The sequence below is a fragment of the Glycine max genome, chromosome 8 (assembly GCF_000004515.6).
Source record: "Glycine max cultivar Williams 82 chromosome 8, Glycine_max_v4.0, whole genome shotgun sequence".
Classification (NCBI taxonomy): Eukaryota; Viridiplantae; Streptophyta; class Magnoliopsida; order Fabales; family Fabaceae; genus Glycine; species Glycine max.
Window position 1 is genome coordinate 35,394,919 of NC_038244.2, and position 13,866 is coordinate 35,408,784.

Here is a 13,866-nt window from a genome sequence, read left to right on the forward strand (position 1 = left end):
GACATCATCATTATCATCATTGTCATTATCACACAAAAATACTTTTAAACTAATTTTAATGTAATATGAAATTTTAAAATAAATTTATTTAAAATTAATAATATTTTAAAAGCTGATTTAATTTTTTTTAAAACTAAAATTAAAATTGATTGTTATTTTTTAAAATTTTGAAACTCAATTAAAAACTACCCCAAATGGACCATAAGTCGAGGATAGTTGGATTTTGAAAAATCCTTTGTGCCAGGGACAATTCAGAAGCTTTTTGGGCTTTAATATATTTAAAAGAAAATGACGATGCCTTCAAAACACCATTTCCGAAAATGCAAAACTTTTCTTAAATAGTACTATTTTTCTCTTAAATTAACCATTTCTCTCTCCATAGTCCATTCAATTCGCTATTCCCTAGTCTCTCTTCCCCCCTATTTGGTTAAAAAGCTATCCTTTTTGACCAAAAATTATTTGTACCAAACAGGATTGCTAAAATGCTGATATATAAATAATTGACCATGTCTACAGCAAGAAAAAAAAAGGCTTTCTTGATATGCTCAATTCATATGCACAATTTCAGACCATACGTTCTCAATTGCTAGACCACAACCACCATTGTCAAACAGTAAATTTTGCCAACATGCTATGCTAATTATAATCCTAAAGTAAATAAACATTTGCCATTTGCCAGCAACTTGGCAATCCCAATCTTCCCTGATACCCAAAACATAGTAAAAGCAAAAAGTGCCAATAGCATTAACACAACCATTTTAACACTAAATTTTTTTTTTTATCTTGGAATTAACACAAACATAGTAAGATTGAAGTAAAACTCAATAAAATTCACAATTTTAATTAATCTTAGCTAACAATAGTGCATTAAAAAGTATATTACTAACACTTCTCAACAACCAATAGATCACCCAAGTTACTCACCAGCATAGGCCAACCAATAGGTAACCCAAGTTACTCACCAGCATAGGCCGAAACGACACTGGGCTCTAAGGAATCATTTGAATCATCTTGGTAGGCATGAGAAAATGCCCTTTCAAGTTTCAAGAGTAAAAAGAAAGAAAAGCCAAGGAATAGCAAAACACTGAGAACAATAATACACTGATTGCAACATACATTCAACTTATCCAAACAAACAGGTTCCTATAAAGATTACAGACTCCACAATTACTAATATTCAAGGTAGCTTCATAGGGTATTATAGTAGAAACAAATGTAACACAAGCAAAAGACCAGGAACTATTCTGGGACTTGTAATCATAGACAACATCTTGAATAGCAGTTAACCATCAAAACCCAGCATTCAGTCATTTATATCATAATTTCTCTTTCCACACCCTCATAATATCTCCAGCAACTTCACCTTAGTAAACAAAACGAAGTCAACAGTTCCAATACCAACTAGCACCTGCTCCTGGATTTTTCCATGGCCCTGGGAGCTGCGAAGAAAAGATAAACTACCTAAGCAAACTCGAGCATATTAACTGGAGTTAATTAGGCACATTATCAGCATGGTGAATATAGAAATTGAATTGACACTTTGGTGATTAGAGAGTGAGGGAGAGGGAGGGGAGTTAATTACAGACATACACCAGAATATAAGTTTCCTTGAAGAAAATTTACAAGGAAACAAACAGTGGACAATTGCATATATAAACCAGAGATACTTTCAACCATATTGCATATATTCTTTGAAGCTCCCAGTCTATCAATTCAAGCCTATGGTTTTGCAGTTAGAAGTATGGCAGCTTCAAAATGAATTATCACCTAGAGAACACATACCTAAGCCAATAGCATCAGAACCCTTCATGATTTTCAGTCGTTTGCATGTGTCGATGAACATACTGCAAACAAAAACAAAAATACAATTAACAATAGGATGCAAGCTAAAGAGAAGTGAAACAACAATTCAATTATTTCATTCCATCATTCTTCTAGTTGACAATTTTCAGGTAAAAATAGTAGTAATTATTTCATTCCATCACATTCAAATAGGAAGCATAACCGAGTTACAATACCAAGTAAGAAAATTCTAACCATGCCAAGTTTTTAGTCCGCAACTATAAAACACCCTTATAACATACATTAAACTTTAAATGTATTTGTTCTAGATCGAAAATTAAATGACCCCTCGTCCCCTCCTCCAGAATTCTTTCAAATTGAGGCACGTTAAAAAATGGAATATAATATGCCCCTAAATATAAAGAAAACTAAACCATTAGAGGGAGGGGTCAAACTTCTATTGGTAAAATCTTAAGAGTTTACGTTTGATACATTGATTTTACATTGTCAATCAATTAAAAATCATTCTAGATATTACTTTAAAGTAGTTCTACAGAAGTCAACAATTTCCAATTATATGACAACTTATAATCGGATGATAGTATAAAAAACATTCACATTATCAATGTATTCCTAATTCCTATTAATTAGAATATATTCAAAATATTCTATAGATATATAACTATAAATATAAATACGATCGGCTCCAAATTAATTATGTAATTAACATATATTACAAGTTCTTTCTGGTCGTGTTTTACCAGCTAGATAACAATCTTTAGGGGAAGCAAAAAGATTATAAAGGAGTGCAGACGTAAATCGCTCTTGTATCAATTCATGATTCCTTATATTTTGATTATCCTTCTCCGTGAAGTGCATAAAATCTGCCTAAATTCAGGAATGACCAATAAAATAAAATCTTGGACATTTCGATGCACTTAAAATTGAAAAACAATAACAGTATTACTATTGTATCGTTGTATGGGATGAACAATCATGTTTTTGACAGTGTTCAAGGAAGCAATACATGTTTTACCAGTGAGATAATATATTCATAGCAATTATTATATTCTTCTATAGTATCTATACCGCTGTATATGTAGGACATGCAGTAATCTCTTCATGTCTATAGCATCTTATAACTAAGAAGCAGCCATCAATAAAACTAAATTTTTCAGGTAGAAATTTCTTAGCATTTGGAATTGCTAGAAACAAATAATTATAATCAAAAGAATCTTACAAGAAGTTGAGAACATAATGATTGTTAAAGCTTACAAAAGGTTCAGAAACTTACTCCCATGGTACATCTCCAACAAGCATCCAGTCACCATCTTTATCTTCATAAGTGAGTACATATTCCGAACCGTGCAGGAGGTCCTTCAGCTTGCTCTCACTCAACATTTCTCTTCCTGGAGCTCCATGGGAACCACATTGACCTGGCATGGCACACATGTCATAAATGATAGTTCATCCAAAAGATATATTTTAGAATTTTAAAAAAAGTCACAACAAAATTTCACAAGAATCATTAGCAGTACAAATAAATTGCTAAAACAAATCAAGGCAGTAAGTCTGTGACTGATCACCTAGAGTGAAACAGCTGAACATTTTCTCAAGTGCAGAAGACAGTTCCCGGTACGTTGTATAATTTGTTAGATCTACCTTCCTCAGATAGGGAGCCCCATCCATGCTGACCTTCACAAAGATTGCAGCTGCACCTGGTTTTCCATCTACTTCATCATTGTTCTTTGAAGTGGTGGCCAATGAGTTTTTCCTAAATGATCTTATAGGAGGCCAACCAACAACTTGCGCCCTGTCATAGATATGAACTAATTAGCATAATTAGAATTGCATGGAATAACCCTTTTGAGGTGTCTTTTTCAGACTTCCAGATTCTCCTGAAGATTATATTATAGATCACCGATCTTACAAGTTTCACTTACTTAGCAGCCGGTGCACTGCTACTGATAGAAGCTCCCGTATGGTTATGACCAGTTCCATTTGCTGCAGAAGGATGTTCTTGTAATACCTTGCTTGGTATTTCTTTCACTGTGGTAGGCTTAACTCCAGAAGGTTTAGGTGATAGCATCATGTTTATCCCTGCATTGCCAGGAAACTTCCCACAACAACACAGATTGTGAAGAATCAGACTCAAGCACCAGTATGAAACATTCATTCAACCTCGTTAAAAGAAAAAACTTTTCACCTCTGGGTCAATTGTGTCAGCAAAACCTCTTTTGTTGCCTGAGACCACAGTTTTTTGGGACAGTGAGCAGATTCCATCCTTTGTAGGAAGCAAAGAGAACAGTGGCTTCTCATCGAGTTTCGTTGAGCTCAACGAGAAAAGATCCGGATCCCTTTCAGGTGACTGGGATCCAGGAAGTCCAAGCCTCAACTCAGTAGCCTTCAAATTCAGATTCTCCTTTTTCTCATCAGACAAACTCGGGACAATAGAACTGTCCACCGAAGAGCAATCTGACAATCCCAGGTAATTGCGTTCTTTCAATCTAGCCTCATTTAGGGTGAAACACTCCGAGGAGGGTGAAGATGCAGATGCTACCATCGAGGCATTGCTCTGTCCTTCGTCTTCTTCAGTAACCAGCAGTGGCGGAGACATCAGACTCCAAATTTAAGAAACTGTCTTGCACAAAACCATTATAAAACCACAATCCACTCAACATATTGCCAGAAAGAAATGCCAAACAAATAACACTAACAACAACAAACATGAGGAAGAATTGAGTTCAACACTAGATAAAGTAAAAGCATTTCATTATTTTCATCTAACTAGAGACCAATGCTTAGCTTGCAAACATAAGAAGAAGAAAAAACGATTAATCATGATAGATAAGAAGCTAGTCCCCTTCTTCAGCACCTGATTACACAAAATCATACATAAGTTTGGGATATTTACTCCACTAAATATCATTCTATATTTGGCAAATCTAATTGTTTAATCAAATGATATATTATCTTCATGATCGTTCTCATACATACCAAATCTTACATAATCATTCATTTATTCATTGTACATTATCTTTTAGTAAACATTTATTTATATTGTATAAAGCATACAGCATACTATCTGTTAAAATGAAGGATGAAATTCTAATGCCCACAAGAAGTTATTAATGGAGTAAGTTTCACAAGACATGTCTTTCAGTAAACAGATCACAGCCATATATACAAGTATAAAATTACACCAGGTGTCAAACTTAGTAAAATGACACTTCTAATAACTTTTTTTTACCACTAGTAAATTTTATCGATCCAACCATTACAAAATGTGACATTATTGTAATGAGTGATGATCATCTACATAAAATTTTATATGATTTAGACATTTGCAGATGCGTAATCATTAGTAATAGTAATTATTTACTTCTATTTTAAATAGCATATTACACAATAAAGATATAGAGAAGTGATAAAGTATCAATTAATTTTTAATTGTATATAATTTTGTAGACTTGATCTACTTCATAAGAACATTAAATTCAACATTTATAAAATTGACTTTTGATAATAATGTTTTTGAAAGTGTCATTTTATTAAGTTTGAGACCTAGTGTCATTTCATCTGACTGGGTATGTGTGTGTATATAAGAATGTCATTAGTATGCAATGAAACATAAGAAATTACTGTAAAGATCCAAAAAAAAAAAAAAATCTGGACAAGGCAAAGCAAAAGATAAAAACCATGCATGAGTTTTCTATTGCCATTGTACATTGTGCATTTGGAAAATTAAACACAAACGCAAAAAGTTACCACATTTCAGTAATAAAATGACAAAAATGGTACATAACTTCCATAAATAATTAAATAATAAAATAAAAACGCCAAGAAATATTGTATCTTCTTTCTTTAAAAAGAAATTCTAGCAAAGAAGCCAACAAAGCATAATGATCATCTGAGTAGCATTTAGTAACACCCAATTATACAATAAATGAAAAAGAAAAAAGAAGAAAAAAATGAAAAATTGTAGACTAAGACCGTAGTCCGCCAAATCAATCACTTTCCTCCTTTTATTTTATTTTTCCTGAGACAACAAAAAACGCTTCGGCTCTCAGCCTCTATTTTACCTACCCCGATATTACAAAAAAAAACGAAAGGGAAAGGTAAATGAATAGCTGAGATATTGAAAACGGAATATATATATATATATATATATATATATATATATATATATATATATATATAACATAAAGGAAAAAGGAGTGGATGTGTTAAAACAGATCTACACCTACACTAAACCTTCCAAAATAATTTACTTTTTTTTGCAAAAACAAGCAATATGATAAAAAAAATAACCGAGCCAGCTCAGAAGTAAAAATGAATATTTGAGAGACTGAATATATATATATATATATATATATATATATATATATAACACAAGAGCCGCACATTCTATCCGAAACAGAAACAACAAAGAGAGAGAGAGAACAAAATGGTTGTAAAAACATTAAAAAAAATGAATCAGTAACGAACCTGCCTGCGGAAATGGAAGGTTTGGTTAGGCAGTAGTTGAGAGACTGAAGAAGAGAAGAGAGATTATTGCAGAGTGTGTGTGTGAGAGAGAGTGGAAACCTAAAAGAAAAGAGAGCAAAGAAAGAGAGAAAGAAAAGCTCAAGGCCCTTCCATTAAGCACAAAGCAACAAATAAGCTTTGGAGTGTGCATACTGCGCACAAACACACAATAAATGAAGCGTTCTACTATTGTGACATTATTAAAAAAAAAAAAAAAAAAGTAGAGACAGCGGCGATAAAGCCAAACAGCTGCTGTCGCCAATCTATTATCTAATTAATATAATCCAGAACTTTTTTTTCTTTCCTTAATGTTCCGAATTATAAAAAAAAAAATAGGATCTGAATAATCTAAAATTTTAATCGATAGATAAATAGAGTCTGATCATTAATTATTTTTATCAAAAATTAAACTTAAATAGTATTTAAACGATTCAATTTAATTTCAGTATATTAATTATTTATATTCAATCACTTAATTTTCAACTTCTTTCTTTATTCATGTTTTTAAGGATAAAATAAAATTAATGTAAATTATAAAAGAATTTACACTGAATAATTAAAGGATATTATTAGCTCCTAATTTAAAAATGTTGGTTAATCAAAGGATCTAGTTCAATTATTGAATAAGATATGTTACTATTGTAAAAAATTTCATGCCAAGTTCAATTATATGGATAAAAAAGTTTGTTAAGAAATTTAAAATAATGTTTTTTTATTGAAATTCACCTTAAAAATAAATTGAAAGTCACAAGACAGGCATTTTTAATGAATTTTTGTATTTTAAATTTCTTAATTAAGTAATTGTTAGCTTTTGATAGGATTAAATAATGACAATCAATACGTGAAAGTGATCTTTAAACTCTTTAATTATTAAAAAAAAATGTTTTAAAATAAAAAATAACTTTAGTTCTTTTGAGATGGTGGAGTAGTTTCTTGTTAAATTTTTACTTGATCAAATTTCAAGTTACTTTTTTTAATACAAAAGGATGACATGCAAAGACATAAGGATGGCTAAAGTGATCATAACTTGATTGACATCATAAACTTTGACTATGATGTGCGGTGTGTCAAAGAGATATAGTAAATAACAAAAAATAAATAAAAGATATACAAAAAAAACATGGGGATTGTAAATCAGACTCATGATGAGCACAACAAAATAATTATTCAAACCTATAGTTTGGAAGACTTATTCTATTTCTATTAAATTTTGTTGAGACAAAGAGAGGGAATTGAATCCTACTAGCAAAACCCATTAAGAAAATAAACATGAGAGGCAAGTATATCTACACAAGTATTGTCTTCTCAAAAAAGTCAAACTAAAAATTGTATTTTTTTTTAATTATTTGAATGTAGATAATCCATTTACTTCTCAGCTTTTAAGGGTCCAAAGAGATAATTTTAAAAGCTTTGTTGTTACTAAACCAGACGAAGATGGTAATGCCAAAATTTATGCATTAAAGGCTTCCTCGATGACTCATGCTCAACTATCGCTGAGGGGAGTGTAAGTTGTGTACTCTGGGTGAAGTTGAGAGGAGTGTTTCTTGAAGTCTTTATCCTTCAATGGTTTCACTTTTTCTTTATGGTTGTCGCCTTTCTTTTAGTATTCTTGTCATATTTATGGTTGGTCTCCTTTTACACAAGCTATCTGCAAAGGAGCTTGGCCTCAAAGTTATATTATCATTGATTGGAGGGCTACCCCAAGTTCGAGGTCTTTGATCTTCACGACGACTTGAGAAAACTGCTCCAACTTACGTAGTGGTTCTTCATTGGACTGGCTTATGTTAATCAACGCAACTGATGTGGTGAGGTGAGGCCAACTTGTTGCATATTGTGCATTGAATCATTTGACAAGCGTGTTGAAAGAATCGATCAATCTTGAGGGAAGTTGAGTTCACCAATTCAACTCAAGTCCCTTTAGTGAAGTAGGAAAGATCTTGCAAAGTTTAGCATCATTGTTAATGTACAGATTTACCTAAGTGAGATACGCCTCGAGGTGTTCTTTGGGATTAGTTGTTCCATCGTATCTATCAAGATATATTGGTTTCCATCCTATAGGTAAGGGTGTCATCGAAAAGGTGTCACTGGACAACCATTGGAGAGGTTGACTTTGTGATCTTGACCATGAAGGGGCCAAGGTTTCCTCCCATTGATTCATGTTGTATTTGGAGTGTTTGCTCTGTGCTTTTGTGTTTTGTTGTTCAAATCTAGCATTTATTTAGGTATGTGCATGAGATTCTTGCAGTTGTGCTCAAATGGTGTCAATTTCCTATTGTAATGCTTGCACATGTGCTTCATGGTTTTGTCTTATTGCTTTCAAATCCTTGACATTTTTCTTTTGTAATGCTTCTAGTTGCACTTTAAACCCGTGCATCATTGATCTTTCTTCCATTGCTACTGATTGAATCATCAAACTCCTCATCTCTACCATAAACTCCTAAGGTCAAAGGAAAATATTTTGCCTAGTCCCACGATAAACGCCAAATGTTCTTATCGATCTAAAATGGATGGATGCTTACCTCTTCATTCTAATGCTCTCTCTCTCTCTCTTTATAAACATGATGATGAGTGATTTGATCACCTCTATGATACTCTCCACTGTGATTGAGTTAATCACCTATGTGATCTTCTCCACTATGATCACAACGTTTGACGAATAACTTGGTTGACTAATTCGAGTTGTTGTGTGGGTCCCTTAGGGTACAAGCTTAAACCTCCATAATCGAATCACATTTCAACACTAATTTCTTCTTCAACACTAATTTCTTCCAATTCATTTCCTGGGTCATTTCAATGACTACAATAGCTCCAATGAGTTCAACAAATAGAAAACTTTGTATCCCAACATAAGCACTGAAGCAACCTAAAAATTGTGTATGTTCATTTTTTAAAATTCATACACAAGTCTAGGGGTGGGTAGGCAGGCTCGAGTCCATGTACTAGCTTATGGGGACCGCGGTCCGCGCAGGTAACAGACCAATTTTTTTAAACAATCCATGGTTATGCAGTATTTTGGGCCCGCCCCGCTTAACACGTGGGTTGTGCGGGTTTGGTCTACGGGTTGGCCCGTAAGCCCACTTACTAAGTCCACATATATATTTTTAGTTAAAAACCAAAAGTGTTAGACATTGTTGTTGTTAGTATAGAGCAATAAAAGAAGAGAAAGAAATAAAGGGAAGAAAGAAAAAGACACAAAGTTTAACGTGGTTCAGCATACAATGTATGTGCCTACATCCACGATTACACTAGGAGAACTTTTTATTACTTGCACATAAAAGCTTACAAGGTGTCTCTATATATAACACTAATGAGACACAAGTTTTTACAAACCAAGCGATGTGGGACTAAGACCACACAAGGTTTACAGACCAAGCGATGTGGGACAAAGGAACTAAGACCACAAACTCTAACAATTCTCCCACTTGGGGTCTAAGTTCCAAACTCTAGCAGCTCCTTGTAAGCAATGAGTTCATCGACTCTTTACCTAGTGTAGCGCCTTCATCTTCAATTATCCTTAAAGGCCAACTGAGGCAATGCAAAGCCTCAGTTTGTCAGTTGTAACAGCTTTAGTCAACATATCTGCTGGATTCTCTTATCCTAAGATCTTCAATAAAGATAAGTCTCCATCATTTATCAACTCCCTGATAAAATGGTATCTTAATTGAATATGCTTGCATCTAGAATGGAAGACTGGATTCTTAGCAAGACTTATAGCACTTTGATTGTCACTAAACATTGGAGAATCATCTTGTTCTTTCCCTAATTCATTGAGAAAATTCTTTAGCCAAATCATCTCCTTAGCTGCTTTTGAGATAGCTATGTACTCGACTTCCGTGGTTGAGAGAGAAAATCTATCTTGAAGTTTAGACTTCCAACTCACAGCAGTACCTCCCAAGGTAAAAATGTAGCCTGTGGTGCTTTTCTTGGTATCAAAATCTCCTCCCAAGTCTGCATCTGAAAATCCCTGTAAAGTGAGATTGTCTTTTGTGAAGCACAAACACATCTCTGAAGTACCCTTCAGATATCTGAGTATCCACTTTACGCCTTCCCAATGCTCCTTTGTTGGATTTGATAGGAACCTACTGACAACCCCCACTGCATGTGCTATGTCAGGTCTGGTACACACCATAGCATACATCAAACTCCCAACTGCTGATGCATATGGTACTCTTGACATGTAACATTTTTCTTCATCTGTCTGCAAAGATTGCTTCTTTGAAAACTTCAAATGAAATCCCAAAGGGGTATTCCTGGTCTTAGAATCTCCAAGGTAAAACCTGTCAAGCAATTTGTGTATATATTTCTCCTGAGACAGCTTCAAGATTCCTTCTGATCTGTTTCTAAGAATTCTCATACCAAGGATTTGTTTAGCTGGACCAAGATCCTTCATTTCAAAGTTTTCTGCCAACTGTTGCTTCAACTTGTTAATTTCTTCCATACTAGATCCTGCAATCAACATGTCATCAACATACACGACAAGGATAACATAACTATTAGTATATTTCTTAACATAACAGCAATGGTCCATGTCACATCTTTTGAATCCTGAGTTGCTCATAAACTCATTAAACTTCTTGTACCACTGCCTTGGTGCTTGTTTCAAGCCATATAAACTTTTGTAAAGCTTGCATACAAGATTCTCCTTGCTTGACACTTCAAAACCTTCTGGTTGGGTTATATAGATGTCTTCCTCTAAATCCCCATGCAAGAATGCAGTTTTAACATCTAACTGCTCCAAGTGAAGATTCTCTGCAGCTATTATGCTCAGAATAACTCTGATGGTAGTCATCTTTACAACTGGAGAGAAGATCTCTGTGAAATCAATTCCTTGTTTCTGCTGAAACCCTTTTACCACAAGTCTCGCCTTGTATCTTCTTCTACCGTTAGATTCTTCCTTTAGCCTATAGACCCACCTATTCTGTAACGCTTTCTTTCCTTCTGGCAATTTAGTTAAAGACCACGTCTTATTCTTCTGAAGGGATGTCATCTCATCTTTCATCGCTAGCTCCCACTCAATAATGTCATTCCCTTGTGTAGCCTCACTGAAACATTTTGGCTCACCAGCATCAGTTAACAACAAATAATGCAATGAAGGGGAATACCTATCTGGTGGTACTGAAATTCTGCTAGATTTTCTTGGAGGAGTTGATGGTTCTAGTTCTGACTCAACCTCTACGCCTGTACTCTGGTTTCTGTTGACTACATCACTTTCTGAAATTTCTTCAAGTGTTGCTTTCTCATAAATTTATGACAGTTTACCTGCACATGTAGATTCTGCAGAAAATTTGTCCTTATAAATTAAGTTCTCATTAAAAATAACATTTCTGCTTCTGATAACTTTCTTGGTTTGGTAATCCCAAAACCTGTAGTCATACATGTCAGATCCATAACCAATAAAATAACACTTCCTCGCCTTCGGATCCAATTTATCTCTACTATTAGAGTCTGTCAGTATATATGAAACACAACCAAAAATTCTCAAATGTGAAAGTTTTACCTCCTTTCCAGACCATACTTCTTCGGGCAACTGATAATTCAAAGGAATTGATGGTCCTCTATTGATGAGATATGCTGCTGTGTTTATTGCTTCTGCCCAGAATGCTTTAGGCAAACCAGATTGGATTCGCATACACCTTGCTCTCTCGTTCAAGGTTATATTCATCCTTTCTGCAACACCGTTTTGCTCAGGTGTTCCTGGTATTGTCTTGATCATGCTGATCACATGTTCTAAACAAAAGTCTTTAAACTCCTGACTATCATACTCCCCACCATTATCAGATTTCAGACTTTTAACCTTTAGACTTGTCTGATTTTCAACTTCTATTTTCCACCTTTTAAACACAGAAAACACATCAGATTTATTTTTAAGAAAATAAACCCATACCTTTCTGGTAGAGTCGTCGATAAAGGTGACATAATAGCGTGAGTTTCCAATAGATTTCACTGGGGCTGGCCCCCAAACATCTGTGTGCACCAATTCTAGCTTTTCAGCTTTAAGAGTCTTCCCTACCCTTGAGAAACTGACCTTTTTCTGCTTTCCAAGGATACAATGTTCACAAGCACCAACATCAACATGCTTGAGGCTTGATAGCTTACCCTTTGCCGCCATAAGCTTCATTCCTTTTTCACTTATGTGTCCAAGTCTTTGATGCCACATGGTTGAATTATTGACAGCCTCAGTAACTGCTACCATATCCTCATCTACAATCATGTAAAGAGATCCTCGCTTCTTTCCACGAGCCACAACGAGATTGCCTTTTGTTACCTTCCAAGCTCCATCTCCAAAAGTGGTGTGATGTCCTTCATCATCCAACTGCCCTATAGATATTAAATTTCTCTTTAAGGCAGGAATATGTCTGACATTGTGCAATGTCCATAGGGATCCACTGGAGGTCTTGATGTTGATATCACCTCTTCCGACAATGTCAAGAGATTTTCCATCTGCAAGGTAAACTTTTCCAAATCTTCCAGAAACATAGTTAGACAATAAATCTTTAGAGGGAGTAGTGTGGAACGACGCACCTGAGTCCATGATCCATGAATCAACAGGACTATCCAAACTGCAAATTAATGCATCATCAAGTTCATCAGTTGTTGCATTTACAGATTCATCATCATCGCGCTTCTCGTTTTTGTGCGACTTGTTCTTCTTTGGTGCCTTGCACTGATTGCTAAAGTGACCTCTCTTGTCACAATTCCAGCAAGTAACGTCACTTTGAAATTTTCTCTGACCTTTCCCTCTTGACTTTGATCTGCCTCGACCATTCTGACCCTTCTGGGTAGTCCTTCCCCTGCCTTCAGTATTCAATGCTGAATTGGAAACATGACTGGAAGATTCTCCTGAATCTCTCTTGCAAACATCTTCGCTTAAGATCAAGTCACAGATGTCACTAAGCTTTAATGTGTTCTCCCTTGTAGAACTACTAACTACAGTAACAATTGCAGCCCAACTATCCAGTAATGATGACAATAGAATCAATGCCTTCACCTCATCCTCAAATTTAATCTGCACTGATTCCAACTGGGCAAGAATAGTATTAAATTCATTAATATGATCAGTTACAGAGATACCTTCTCGCATCTTGAGGTTGAACAACTGGCGCATCAAGTATACTTTGTTGGCTGCCGACGGCTTCTCGTACATATCTGATAACGCCTTCATTAAGCCTGCAGTAGTCTTCTTGTTCACGATGTTGAACGCTACGTTCTTGGCTAATGTCAATCTAATCATGTCAAGAGCCTGTCGATCTAGCAAGTTCCATTCTTCTTGCTTCATGTCTTCTGGCTTAACCCCTAATAAGGGCTGATACAGCTTCTTCTGATATAGATAATCCTCTATCTGCATCTTCCAAAAGCTGAAATCTCTGCCATCGAACTTCTCGATCTTCACCTTCCCCTCTTCTAATGCCATTGCTCTCACTGCCTCCTCTAAACTAATTCCTTTAAATTAAGGAAATCCCGTGGAGTAACCAAAAGCTCTGATACCAGTTGTTAGTATAGAGCAATAAAAGAAGAGAAAGAAATAAAGGGAAGAAAGAAAAAGACACAAAGTTTAAC

The 13,866-nt window shown here is 34.9% G+C and overlaps 1 protein-coding gene across 2 annotated transcripts; it reads right to left on the minus strand.

Moving 5' to 3' along the window:
* Positions 1-1,085: 1,085 nt before the first annotated feature.
* On the minus strand, positions 1,086-6,479 carry LOC100789251 (auxin-responsive protein IAA9). Of its 2 annotated transcripts, none has more exons than XM_003531921.5 (7): positions 6,271-6,479; positions 3,989-4,419; positions 3,726-3,898; positions 3,369-3,595; positions 3,077-3,218; positions 1,783-1,844; positions 1,086-1,439 (listed from the first exon to the last, which is right to left on the minus strand). In XM_003531921.5, exons 2-7 carry the CDS (start codon positions 4,397-4,399, stop codon positions 1,402-1,404), a joined length of 1,053 nt encoding a protein of 350 aa, XP_003531969.1. In that variant the 5' UTR covers positions 4,400-4,419; positions 6,271-6,479; the 3' UTR covers positions 1,086-1,401. The 2 variants fall into 2 exon arrangements, with proteins under 2 accessions (XP_003531969.1, XP_006585901.1); XM_006585838.4 differs by having other exon boundaries at positions 6,275-6,464.
* Between the last annotated feature and the right edge of the window lie 7,387 nt (positions 6,480-13,866).